Source organism: Spodoptera frugiperda, chromosome 26 (assembly GCF_023101765.2).
Source record: "Spodoptera frugiperda isolate SF20-4 chromosome 26, AGI-APGP_CSIRO_Sfru_2.0, whole genome shotgun sequence".
Lineage (NCBI taxonomy): Eukaryota > Metazoa > Arthropoda > Insecta > Lepidoptera > Noctuidae > Spodoptera > Spodoptera frugiperda.
The window spans coordinates 6,875,078-6,888,828 of record NC_064237.1 but is presented as its reverse complement, the minus strand read 5'-3'; the positions used below and the strand labels follow the sequence as shown (position 1 = coordinate 6,888,828).

General features: G+C 36.9%; 2 protein-coding genes across 2 annotated transcripts; one reads left to right on the top strand and one right to left on the bottom strand.

Moving 5' to 3' along the window:
- Window positions 1–42: 42 nt before the first annotated feature.
- Window positions 43–4,091, top strand: LOC118264722 (zinc carboxypeptidase A 1). The gene is made up of 8 exons (XM_035577327.2): window positions 43–308; window positions 574–803; window positions 1,258–1,363; window positions 1,727–1,944; window positions 2,220–2,377; window positions 2,745–2,864; window positions 3,353–3,491; window positions 3,929–4,091. The coding sequence occupies exons 1-8, from the start codon at window positions 76–78 to the stop codon at window positions 4,036–4,038; spliced, it is 1,314 nt and encodes a 437-aa protein (XP_035433220.2). The 5' UTR covers window positions 43–75; the 3' UTR covers window positions 4,039–4,091.
- Window positions 4,092–4,894: 803 nt separating this feature from the next.
- On the bottom strand, window positions 4,895–13,476 carry LOC118264416 (thioredoxin domain-containing protein 11). The gene is made up of 12 exons (XM_050705030.1): window positions 13,032–13,476; window positions 12,550–12,760; window positions 11,771–11,894; window positions 11,300–11,406; window positions 10,654–10,851; window positions 10,132–10,341; window positions 9,196–9,659; window positions 8,641–8,956; window positions 8,264–8,503; window positions 7,560–7,750; window positions 5,777–5,912; window positions 4,895–5,311 (listed from the first exon to the last, which is right to left on the bottom strand). Exons 1-12 carry the CDS (start codon window positions 13,238–13,240, stop codon window positions 5,003–5,005), a joined length of 2,715 nt encoding a protein of 904 aa, XP_050560987.1. The 5' UTR covers window positions 13,241–13,476; the 3' UTR covers window positions 4,895–5,002.
- Window positions 13,477–13,751: the final 275 nt, after the last annotated feature.

The following is a 13,751-nucleotide window of genomic DNA, read 5'->3' as shown; positions in this document are numbered from 1 at the left end:
TTCTTCATTAAGTACCTAATACCATAAGTAATAAGTCATAGAGGTAAGGGGGTTAAGCACAAAAAAAGAACAGACATGTTTATATTGTCACGTCAAAAACAATGTTTTGTTTACTCTGTGTTTCAAACTATATTCGGTGTTAGATTTTTAAAACTCTTTGATTTTTGTGTCATTTTTTGTTGGGTTTTCCTTACATTTTGGGCTCTAAGTATAAACATGCTTTTACAAATAAAAATATATTTGATATCTATTTTATATTTTCTTGGGGCTCTCTATATGGTCTTGTTTCCACCAAGAAATTTTGAACTGTGAGTAAAAAGATCATAAGTAAATTCGTCATGTTGTCATGTTATATTTCCTCAATGAATGAAAGGTGGATTTTACACAATTACGCTATAAGAGTCCATTGTATCAACGGGCTCATTCATATAACACATAGGGACACTAAAACATTAATAATATCTTACCCGACTAATGGACTGGAGCCAACCAAGACCCATTGCTCAGAAGTCCTGCTTACGACAACAAAAGTTCCCTTATAACAACTACTTATTTAAAGTCACGATTCTTCAGATCTGGAGCCAAAATAAGGACAACACGAAGTACAGGTGATAATTTGAAATTCAAGGAGTATGTTGACCACAAGGGTTTATCGTTCGCGGTTGATGCCTTCCATCGTCGAGACCCTGAAGTGGTGAAAGTTGTGCACTTGGCTCCGCAAACATTTGAGAACCGTTCTATTGTGGCTGTAGAGCTGCGCAGCGACAAGCACACCAGAAAACCAGGCATACTTATTGTTGGAGGTACTTAACTACCTTAAAAATTATAACAATCTTAAGTAAACCAGGTTGCGCGGCCTCTTTTAAATGTGCAGTCCTGTAGTTGTCTCTTAGGCTTAGGACACCCACAGGAACAGTAGAGGAAGTGAGTGACAAATGTACCTATTTCACTCTACTTACTAGGTAATTTTTTTTGACTCGGTAGTCCAACTGACAACTTAAGTTTTACTATCAATAGTTGTACTAATCTAAAGTAAAAATATAAAGTGAAGTGTTTGTTAATTTGAGCGCGCTAATATCCGGAACTCATGGTTCGAATTGAATAATTATTTTTGTGTTGGATAGTCCATTCATTGTGAAAAGCTCCTTTAGGATTTAAAAGATCAAGCTACGATCAATAGGAGCCGAGCGGCGGGTGAAACCGCGCGGGAGTAGCTATAGTCATTAGGTAAATTGAAGTATATATTTTAACGAACAGCACTAAACCCGATGGCGTGGGCGTCTCCCAATGCAATATTGGAGCTGTCGGAGAAGTTGCTCTATGATGCGAGTTATCAGACACCATTCTTCAACGATTATGACTGGTGAGTCGTTGTTAGATATCACTCCTTGTATATGAAAAAAACCTTGTAGTAATTTATTACGTAAATGGAAGATTTATTCACTTATCTCTACAGTTACAGCGATTTCGGCTGCCTCGGTATTGCATTACCATTGGGCTATTTCAGGATTTTGGAATTTTTCAGTAATAACACGGATTCCTTTATATAGATTGAGACCTGACTGATTTCAAATTTCAACTGAAACCGTTTTCTGAAATACGACACTTTGTGACCCGGGTACCGAACCCGAAAACCTTTGCTTAGCAGTCTTACTTACGAGCTTGTACCTTGTTGATCGAGAGCTAATAGTTAAGAGTTAATTTTAATTATCAACATCATTGTAAGGTATTTGGTACCCATGGGCAATCCAGATGGCATTGAATTCACTCATAACATGCGCACACGTCGGGCTTTAAACTCCGTTGACTGGACCCAGAATGTATCAGCAAGGGCTGAGACTCGTCCAACAGAATGGCACAAGAATGTTGATCTGGAAGACGAACAAAACGACAAACGCTGTTTCGGGACTAACATCAATCGGAATTTCGCTTATCATTGGCAAGGTAATTTGATAAAATATAATTATGTAGACAGTTATTTTTGTTCGTTGGTAATTCCCGTGTTTATCTTCCTAGACAATACGTCATTAATTTCATCATTAACGTTACCTAGCCGATACCTCGTGAACACTCAAAATCGGAAATAACTGAAACTGTAATGGATAGCCTTGATTAATGTAGTTATTTAATTAAATAATAAAAAATGCACTTAAACTGTGTTTGTTATTTGAAAAATCTTTAATTATACATTGCTAACAGCCAATTTATTCTTGTTTCAGATGACGTTCATAAAACCCCCACGCGGTGTTGCCAGTATTATCCTGGTCAGAAACCATTTTCCGCCGCCGAAGCAAAAGCAATTCGGAAATATGTAGATAAAATGGGAGATTTTATCAACTTAGCCATACATCTACACGCCAGTTTTGTACCCAAAAAGGTTAGTTAACGCCGACTTTTAACTGTGGTATGTTTCTTCGGTCTTTTTTGACCCCAATTTAGAAAACCTTTATAAACTCTAGCTTGAGGAGACTAACGCCCATACAGACACGTGGTGGCCAGGCTTGCAGACCCCACTTTAAGACTCACAGACAAGTTAGTTCAGCCTACATCTAGTATTCCAATTCAAAGATACGCGTATCGTGCTGCCTCTCGGTTCCTGTCGCATATTGAGGAAAAGGGGCTTTCTTGTCGAACCTGCTCTAATTTAGCGGAAGGGTTTCGAATATAATTCTAATAAGGTATTTATTAGAATATAAGATTTGTACCTAGGTAAACAAGTAATGTCGATGTCATGTGGCTTTTAGGAATATATCCTGTACCCGTGGCGCTACTCACTACGTACACCAAGCAACTATCGCACTCTACAAGACATTGGTGAATATGCAGCCAGACAGGCGCGCCTACCCGATGGACGACTGTACGAGGTCAGTTTTTTTTTATGGAACACTATACCATCAGGCGCATCACCTGATAGTAAGTAATTGCCGCCGCCCATGGAGACTTGAAAAACCAGAGGCGTTACAAGTGCGTTGCCGGCCTTTTGGGGGTTAGGAATTTAAGGGTTGTTGGGGTATCGGGGATTGGGAAAATTGGGAAGGAGGGAAATTGGGTCTCCGGTAACCTCACTCACACAACGCAAGCGTTGTTTCACGTCGGTTTTCGGTGAGGCCGTGGTATCACTCCGGTTGAGCCAACCCATTCGTGCCGAAGCGTGGCTCTCCGACACTTAAAAATATACATATTTTATGCAACATCAAATCCTTTGCAGATAGCCACCTAATCTATCTGATTAATTCTACAAAATCATACTGTTCTCTTTATTCTGTAAAGGATTAAGATTGGCTGGTATAATGATATTATGGTAATTCGTTTAATTAGATAAGTATTTCGGTGCAATTTCCTGAATTTTCAGGTGCACCAAAGCAGTAACGATGAGCGTGTCGCAGGAACACTGATAGATTACATCAGTGGTGTAGTGGGCATTGACCTCGTGTTCCTCATCAAGCCTTACCATGAAATGTTCCCCAACTTTACGGACACAAGTAACCTTAGTACGTATCTTCATATCTTGGTACTTTGTTTTGTTGGTTGGTTTACTATGGGTCGGTTCATATCTGACGTAAAATACGTCGAACGTATCATCGATTCGGTGTCAACGGTCAAGTGTTTTTCTAACATTTGTCTGTTCTGGCGTTACGCGACCGATAATACGCGACGCATGTTCCGTCAGATATGAACCCAAACTAAACCTCACACTCGACAATTTAATTAGAGATCAATCGACTAAAGTAGGTAACGTGTCCTACTTGTACCTAAACATTGTATGGGCTCATAATTTGATGGAGACAAGTATGTACCTACTTACATATGATTATAAATCATGGGGATGATTCACATGTGCGATAGCATGATATCCATCGATACTGGTATCTTTATTGGTACAATAACAACGATAACCATGTTTTGTTCTCCTGTCTTTAATTCCCAGGATTGTACGTGAAGAAGTCTATATCGACGGTGCTAAGCTTGGTGCGAGCGTGGCGCAGTAGCACAAAACAAAACACTCTCTCCTTCTTCGGCAGAGATGTCGAATTCTGAACACATGTTTGATTATATTACTCAGACAATGATAGTAAATATATTTATCTACATATTTTGTTGTTAATAATTCATAAATATGCCAAAAAAACCGTGACGTTAAACCCTTATCTATTTCGGTGGGCTAATTGGCAATGCATTGTCGCGTTGCGTCAGACCAGATGGACTAAAAATAAAGTGCCTAGTTATCTTACATCAGGCTCTATCATCAAATTCTATACTCGGCGACATGTGCTATTACTGATTACTATGAAATAACACAGCTGTACTTTTCCTGTGTTGGGTATTTCCAAACGATTTTATGAAGTTGTAATCTCGGACACTGAAAATATTTGCATGCTGCCATTTAATTTTCCACTATCTGGTCGGTAATTATGATTTTGACAAATTATTTGATTTCGCGTCCAGTCTGATGAATACATAAGGATTTTATCAAGAATCCTATCTCCAGTGGCAACAGAAAATTGATACACAGAGGAAGTTTACCAAAGAAGTCTGTGGTGAAGAAGTACATGTATTGTGTACAGTTTCCGGTGATAGAAATTGCACATCTACCTTTGGAAAGAGACTATCGGCCAAGTCGCCACAAATACTGCTCAAGATTATGAGCCGCTAAAATTATTTCGACAGGCAAAGATTGGTAAAGAAAGAATTTTGGTCAAATAAATGATCGTTATATCATACACAATTTTCTCTTTAAACATCTATGGACACCACATTTATTGTCTTGCTGTATAACATAATTACGCGTATCATACGCATACGCACATATACCAGTAAAGAACTTCTAACTGAAGATTCCATAGAGTGTTTGACTATATGTACACTGTATTTACAGAAAGAAAAAAACAATGAATCACGTTTGTTTTCAACATTTAATAGTACTTCGGGCTTCAAAAATAAATAACATAGTTACATATTTCTATATGAGCAATGTACACTATTTACAAAGTTACAACTAATATCAACTTGTTTTGCTTAGTGTTGAGACATTGGCATTTTTTCTTAACGCTGAAGTGTTGATGTCCCAGTTCTTAGATAGTACACTTAGGGTGTTGGATAGGGACACTCGTTTCACACTATTTTCACTGAGATCAGTCACATGGAATAAACTTAGGTCCAACGCGAGTGTGTGTAAGTGTTGCAGTCTTTTAAATAAGGCTTCTTTAAGCTCTCTGTCTTCAATCTGCCGCCAGTGTCTGAGATTTTTGTTGATAACCGACGTCGCGTGTTCTTTTATGTCTCTTAAACATGTCTTCTTTTCGTTGTGGCTCTGTAATGTAATAAATGGTTAGTTAACTACATAACGTCATGACTTTTAATTCCTATAGCCCAAGAGAAAAATGTCCGAATACTCAAACGCTACTCAATTTTAAGACGCTCTTAAAACTAGTTCTGTCCAATGTGTCGTATCAATTCTTTATAAAATGACAGAGATAGCACTATATTTAAGTACAACTTAAAATTGAGTAGCATTTCAGTATTCGGGGTATGTCTTAAACATTTAGTATGTCCAATACTAAATGATTAAGACTTAGTTTTCGCTAGTTACTGGTGGTATGTAATTTTTTTTAATGGGTAACTTCATCCAATCCTGTCCGTAGTATGTATATTGCTAATCTTATTAAAATTAGACATCACCCTGCACATTGATACTTAACAGGATTCAAACTCAAAAGCTACATATACAGTAAAGTTTCTGATAACTACACATAAACAATGAATAGTATTGCCGTACCAGCACGGCAGCACAGAGGGCGAGCCTGACGCGCAGATGTAGTGGCGCGGCCAGCGAGCGCAGCGCCAGCGCCACGGCGCCCGCCGTCGTGATGCGCGCCTCCCCCGGGTACGACTCACTGTCCGCCTCGCCGCGCCTTACACACAAACAAACATACTTATCAACATATTTTTTGGAAATATTTTTGCGAGCCAATGATAAGGGTGTCCTTGACATACAAATATAATTTAAAGTAGTGATGAGACGTCTATGACACATGCCACGTGTAAGCCATTGCATACAATTTTTGTAATTTCGATTTGAATACCATATAATAATGGCTAGTTTAGATTGGCTTGATCAATGTTTGCATTTGTCTTTAACACTATATACGCCAAACAAACATACTTAATGACACATTTTTTGGAAATATTTGCGAGCCTATGTATGATAAGGGTGTCCTTGACATACAAATATAGTTCAAAGTAGTGATGAAACGTCTATGATACATGCCACGTGTATGGCACAGGCATATTGCGTACTATTTTTTGTAATTTAAATTTTAATACATATAATAAAGGCTGGTTTAGATTGGCTTGATCAGTTTTTGCATTTGTCTTTAACACGCATAGAGCAACGCGGACCTCGTACGGAATAGCCATTTTTTGCAGATGTTTGCGAGCCAAAGTACAAGGGTGGTCCTATGTGTAAAACAAAACTAGTTGCGGGCCACACTAATCACTAGACTGAATCGACTAGCGCGTAGAAAGGACGTCCGTCGAAAATGCCTAATTGTTCAGTGTTCTGCTGCAAAAAGCGATCTGGCAAATTAAATTTGGAAATAGATGGGCTTACCTTTCATATGTAATTAATTTTTAGTCTCACTATTACTATTTTATTCTTTTAAAACGTAAATATTACAATAAATTAAGGTTGTGTTGATTCGGATTTGTTTAGCAACACAGACCGCGCGCTCTCATACAATTAGCAGATTGGTCGAGCGATTAATCGGTGTTGATATCGGAGATCTCACTACAACTAGACAAAAGTGCTGTTACTGTGTTGTAGATATATTTTTATCGATAAAATTACATTATTTGATTTGAGATATACTCATACTGCGTATTTAGCTACGATAATTTTTTATTTTTTAAATTACACCTACATAATACTTAAAATTATTTCAATATAATATTAAAATGACTAAGTGTGAACTTTTTTGGCAAGCAATATAGTGGATAAAATTATAGTCCTATACTTAAAATTAATATTTGTATTTTTTTTAACCTGATTTCCCTAACCAAATTATCAAATACATCGATAATTTATATCGACTGTTGCACAGCCACATTTGTCAATGTACTTTTAAGAAATGTTTACATTATTTCGAATGTTGCGATAGAGAATGTTTCGATGTATGTGTGAAATTATGTTTGTGATGTTCTAATTGTTTTGTGTGAGTGTCGTAGTGACAGGTAATTGTTTTTGTGTGCGTGTGAGATTTCCCCCCGCAAAAAATGACAGACAGTTTTGTACTAGAAATAAACGCTATGGCTACTCCCCTCGGTACGAGGCCCGCGTTGCTCTATGTTAACACGCAAGGCTTAAATTTTATTGGTAGTCTTAAAAGGTGTTAAAACTGTTCTAGTGGGAGATAGATTCTCATAAACAGCTCTGGAGGAAGGTGTTCATTTTAAACTAATAAATTTTCTCCTTATTAGAACGGACATGAGAAATGGGACTTCCCTATTGCCATAAGGCTTTAGTAATGTTAATATTTTAGTTTAATAAGATGATTATTGACCTGTGCGCCGGGAAGACGAGTAGCGTGGGGTAGTGGTGCACGGTGTAGTGCCAGGGCAGGTCGTGTCGCAGCGCGTCGAGGCGCGCCAGGCGCAGGCGCAGGCCGCAGCCCGCCAGCAGCCGCCGCGCGCCCTCCACGGCCCGCGACACGCGCGCGCTGCACGACCCCCCGCACACCGCCACCAGAGACATCTACACACACATGAGCTTTACAAATATCTATACAAACGTCTGCCGCTCCATTGCTGACAGTTTTTGATTGAAGGATAAAAAACGAGTAAATACAACTTCACGATGAAGCCCCCATCCCCCCTTCAATGAAAAGATAAGGAGGGCGACAGAAAGCGCGAGAGAAATCTCACTCTCTGACCCTCCTGACCTTCGAAGAGAAAGTAAAAAGTTTAAATATCAAACTTCCGGATAGAAATTGAGTGGAAATGAAGAATGAAATAAACTAGACTAAATAAATAATAACATTATATTATCTATACTAATATTATAAAGCTGAAGAGTTTGTTTGTTTGTTTGAAAGCGCTAATCTCCGGAACTACTGGTCCGATTTGAATAATTCTTTTTGTGTTGGGTAGTGCATTTATCGAGGAAGGCTATAGGCTATAAAACATCACGCTACGATCAATCGAAGCCGAGCAGAGCGGGTGAAACCGCGCGGAAGTAGCTAGTTATAGATAAACAGCTGTAACTGACCATCCCCGGTGTCTTCACCAATCTTCTAAACGTCCTTGAGGTGAGATCTTCAATATACACTGCGTTCTCACTGATGCCCATCTGTTCCGACGTGCCGTCCGAGCCGAAGTAATGCGTGTGCATCGTATCGTACACGTGGGAACGAAGGGAACGCTTCAGACTCTTGTTCGTAAAGTTGGATATAAATTCTCTTATTGATTTCGCGTTGTATTCCTCCGATAATAAGTACTGGCTCTCGTGCTGTGGAAAGTAACAATTAAATGAATTACTGAAATATTCTTGTATAGTGTACTAATAAAAATACAACAACGTTACATTTTCGACTGTATTACAAAATAATAAAGTTGAATATCGTATGTTATAGAAAATTGTCTTACCTTACTATCCAATATAACGACGGCAGTCATATCCTTCTTATTAGTGATATCTATTCCAAGGGATTCAGCAAAGTGGTGATTCCTTACACTATCAATCGCTATCATATGCAGACTAAAGTTGCGGGCGCAAGACATTCCATCTATATGGGTTACATTTGTTTGACGTTCATCTATGTTCAAGGGCCCTGTGGGATATATTGGTGGCCCCCACTCGTGGGCAAATCTTAGAACCTTACAAAAGTGGTTGACACTGTCTTCTAGAAGATTTTCTGCTGATAGCGGATCATCCTCAAATGGTAGCATTGTTGTCTCTATCCTGGAAGGGGATTTAAGTTGTAAGGCATGATAGAGTATATATGACAGATCAAGCCTACTAATGAATGCAAACAAAAATAACTCTTATTGCCATCGCAATAGAGTCCAAAATTATTGTCCTCATGTGGAGGGCAATATCATCATTAGCATTGATTCCAATTCTACTATTTTACAGAGGCATAATTACAATAACAACCCTATTACGATGGCATAAACATCATATTTAAATAAAATACTTACTCTTCTGTTTCTGGAGTTTCTTCAGGGTCCTGGCTGAAGGTCTCTTCAAACGTCTGACATTGTTCGTAATGCTCATAGAAACTCCTTTCTGCAGGCAACGCCTTCGTCCCACAGTCTTGCAACCAATCTAAAGAAGAAAGCCACTGCGAGCCTTCCTCGACACTCTCAATAGCTTTGGAAGCAGTAAAACCTCTTTTCAATAGAAAGTTAAATATTCCATTCTTCTGATGTTTATTTGTAGAATTGTACCACGGGTACTTATTGTTCTGTGATTCCACGCCTTTCTTTAACAGACGATTTTGTTTTCTGACCGGTTTCTTGAATTTGAACTCGTTACAGAATTTTGTATAGTTCTTCTGTTGATAGAGGAGTCTTTGCACTTGCTGTAGCTTCACTAACTCCGACGTCCAGTGGCTGGTGTCCTTGTTCTTACAGTTGTAGTATTCCATGGCTACTTCACGCAGCTGAAAAAGAAAACGTTGATATTCTCAATAACGGTTTTAATTTATATTGAAGTGTCTTCAATACTTTTTTTTTCTCCATAAAACATTGCCACATTAGGATTTTCTCCTGTATCGTGGGTGCGTTTACAAACATACAATTTCACATACACATGACACCCAGACCCGAAACAACAATCTGTGTATCACACAAAGAGTTGCTCCGTCCGGGAATCGAAACGGGACACGTTGCACGACAGCCACTTGGCACATTAACAATGATGCTCATACTAGCAATTTAAATAAAGTTTTCTTATGCCCCAATACTTAAACGCTACTCAATTTTAAGACACTCTCAAGTGTAGTTCTGTCACTATCAATTCTTTATAAAATGACAGAGATAGCACGATATTTAAGTACAACTTAAAATTGAGTAGCGTTTGAGTATTCGGGTGTTAGTTTATTACTAAGAATTAACTGTAAATAAATTACTTACCAATGAGTACGACGGCAGCTGGTCATACAAGGGATTGAGTGGTGTAAACAGTATTAATATCGGATTGCCATTGACATATCTCTCGAAGTTGAATGATTTTCTCCATAACGGGACTATTCGCGCCACCGGCTGAGAAAAGTTGTCCAGTACCCAATGAATTAGAGACGATTGATTCCACGCTTCCAAATCACCGTCCCGAGATATGTATTCCTGGAAAAAAATTAATGAAATACAATGGTTAAATACTTTTCATTTTGTAATACCAGACTATAGATATAGAAGCGACTCCCAAATATGTTTCTAATCGATTGCTATTTGTCCTTTACGCGTGTCTATAGTTGTATCTTATTTATTTTACATAAAAACATCGGCTGGCGGATTTCAGTTAGCAAACGCAACAGCCGAAAAAGCCGTGTTCAATCCTTAACCCAACTAAATATTAGTAGTAGGTACTATGGAACTTTTCGATATTTCAATTCTTTGATATCGCTTCTCGAGATGCGCCTGTTATGTTATATTTACCTTAGTATCATTCCACAGCATAAGACGAGCGTTCGGCACGCTTTCCACTCCAAGTTCCGCAGCTAATTCCTCTGACGTCACTGCCGCGAAGCATATCTCTCCGATCACATCGGCCTCTCTCGCCTTCAACGCTACCGTATGCCAAACGTTATAATACTTTGAAGTTTCCGTTAATGGTGTGTACCCAACTGCTACCGCCTGAAAACAAGTGACGTCACCCTCCATGAAATACCTCAACAAAGAACAAAAGGTATGTACAATAGCATAACAAATTGTGCAAATTATTCAAACAATTTTCGACTTTAACGCAAAAGCATAAGGTTGAAAATGCAATGAAGATATGAAATTATTTGAGACAATTTCATATATTCTATGTTCTATGAAGACATAGGACTATGCTTAAGTATGTGAAACTTAGTTACCAAAATTCTGCTTTACTGTAATATAAATTAGGTTGAAAATTAAATAAAATACACGACAATTAAGGTTAATTTGACAGATTTGCGTCAATTGTTGTCATCACTTCTTTTACAATTAACTCACACAATTAAGAATTAACTACTTGGTAATTAAAACTATTTCGATTTCATACTCGGTTGGTGAATCATAGATATTTTGCCAGCAAATATAATTAGGTAGAACTCACATCACATCGCGACAGTAAATTGACGAGATCCTCCGAAGATGAAACTCGTTTTAACGGCTTAATCATTAATTCTAAGAAGTTGACCATACTGTGAGCATCTCGAGGTCCTGAAAAAATATTTACATTACATTTTCATTACAAAAATAATTACTGATGCTAAATACAAGATCTTGAGGTCGAACAATTTATAGTTCTGAATCAATAGCAGAATGGAACTTTAAATTGTCTTTAGTGTTTAGTAACAAATATGGCTTTTGGATTAACAATAGGCAAAATGCCAGTCACACCCACTTTTACAAAACAGACTTGAATTGCACCTGTGTAAATATTGCTTATTTTTATTTAAGAATGAGTAGGATAAAGGAAATAACTAGACTCTTTACAAAAATGACATTTTTAACTTCTTTCAATACTTGGGTACTTTTTAGTGTACATTAATGTTATCAATAAAATATCAGTTTTTATGCTTACCATAGTAGAAAATTCCTGTTGATATACTTGTATATGCCATTAAAATGGGCCATGAGGATATTTTGTTGTTATGTAACCTGCATTCACTGCCTGGGTTCCAGCAGTTTATTGCAGCAAATTGAACCTGAAAAAAAAAGAATAACAATAACTGCAACCAATGAGGTTGTCTTATCAGGCTATTTATAGTCTATGTAATAATAATATGTGACAGTACATATGCAACCTTTCCTTATCTAGTATGTAGATTATAAGGCTTTTAAAACTAATACCATAAATACATTGATAACAAACCTAAACATGCTTACTTGTTTACTATAACAAATATATATTTTCACCTTACTGCACAAATGTGTGGTTTTTGAAGGACTATTTTCATACTTTTAATAAATTTAATTTGTATGATAGGTAATTAAACCTTGATTAAAGACTTGTAAAACATAGGTAGTCTTTAAGATAAGGATTACAAAGACAAGATAATAATTACAATCAGTTGGCTTCCAATTCAAACATTTAAAAGTAAAGATTGCATAATAAAAACTATAAAAAACATACTAGTTAATAATATTTTTGTTGTAACCAACAATCAAATGATCCAGTATTATTATTAATTAATGTTATAAAGAAAGACTTGAGTTTAGAGGAAAATATATAATTAACATGTATGTAAATATTACCTGTATTTTCCTCAATACAAGCAATACAGTTATATTATTGCTAATATAATACTAACTAAATACAATACATATTGTAAATAAGATCAATTTATGCATATAACTCACACGATCATGAAGGATCGAGGCAGCCTTTTCAAACTCTCCTCTCACATACTGAGATTCTGCGTCCCATGGTGCATAGTACATGACAAAGGACACATCCACACGGTTGACACTGGCCAGTACATTTGTAAGCTGACCTCTGTACCAGTCCTGAACTATTGAGTCTGATCTGAAGAACCTTGTAGCTTGAGGGTGTTTGGAAATCTTTGTTGGCCTGAAATAATGTTACACTTAATGTTAGGAATAATATTTTTTTTTGATAGATAAAATGTCTATTAGTGTTTCATTCACTTAATAATAATGATTTTTCGGTTTTGAGTTAAGTTATTTAAATGTAACATGTGTACTTAAGTGAGAAAGTGCGTTAGAATATTTGAAATAAAGCTATGAATGCTACAAACTAGTTCCTCATTAAAGTGTTTTGGTATGGAAAATGTACAGTTGGTTGGTAGTTAATTAATTATTGTTGACAAATAACCACTTACGAATTATGTAGGGCCCCGTACGTTGTGAGAGCGAGGGCCAGGCAAAATATCATCTCCTTTATTAACATTTTGAGCGTTATGTCCCTGTTGCTCTGTTGTGTTGCGACTTGAGTATTTTCAGTCGAGTTTTGGGCATCGCTAGTAGCACCTAACTTTGTTGTTAATGACGTGACCTGCGAAATATCTTCAGTGTCCGCCGTTGGAAACATTACACGTCATTCAAAAACAATAGTGATATTGAAATTCTATCATCGATAACACAGCATTGCAATAGGAATGTATTTAAGTGATATGTATTGGCACTAATAATACTAAGTAAATTGAATGGAAAATTCATAATAAATTTTCACTATACTGTTCAGAACCGTTTTTATTTATTTCATAACAATTTACTGTAATTTATTCGTGGGATTCAGGAATTGTCAATTGTCATACTTATCAGTTTGTCAGCTGCAGCTGAGTTGTCACTGTCATGCTGTCACAAAAGTCAAAAAACCAAAAACAAATTATTCTAAAACAAATATTTAAAATCATTTTAAAATTGATAAAATACCTCTAAAATACAAGGATCCGTCCATGAGTCGGAGAGTCTCGGACTTCTCTTATTCAACTTTATTTATATGTGTTTATTTATTTAGTAATTATCTGGTGTGTGACTCAAGGATGAAAATGAAAAAGTGTTAAATCCAACGTACATGGTGTGACTTTCCCTTTTAATTT

Coding starts and splice junctions, on each gene's coding strand:
- LOC118264416 (XM_050705030.1), bottom strand. CDS start 13,240: ATGTTTCCAACGGCGGACACTGAAGATATTTCGCAGGTCACGTCATTA. Junction 8,957..9,195: donor GAAACTCCAGAAACAGAAGA/GTAAGTATTTTA, acceptor ATCCCCTTCCAG/GATAGAGACAACAATGCTAC. Junction 5,312..5,776: donor CCCTCTGTGCTGCCGTGCTG/GTACGGCAATAC, acceptor ATTACATTACAG/AGCCACAACGAAAAGAAGAC.
- LOC118264722 (XM_035577327.2), top strand. CDS start 76: ATGTTTATATTGTCACGTCAAAAACAATGTTTTGTTTACTCTGTGTTT. Junction 309..573: donor CCACCAAGAAATTTTGAACT/GTGAGTAAAAAG, acceptor ACGATTCTTCAG/ATCTGGAGCCAAAATAAGGA. Junction 3,492..3,928: donor TACGGACACAAGTAACCTTA/GTACGTATCTTC, acceptor TTTAATTCCCAG/GATTGTACGTGAAGAAGTCT.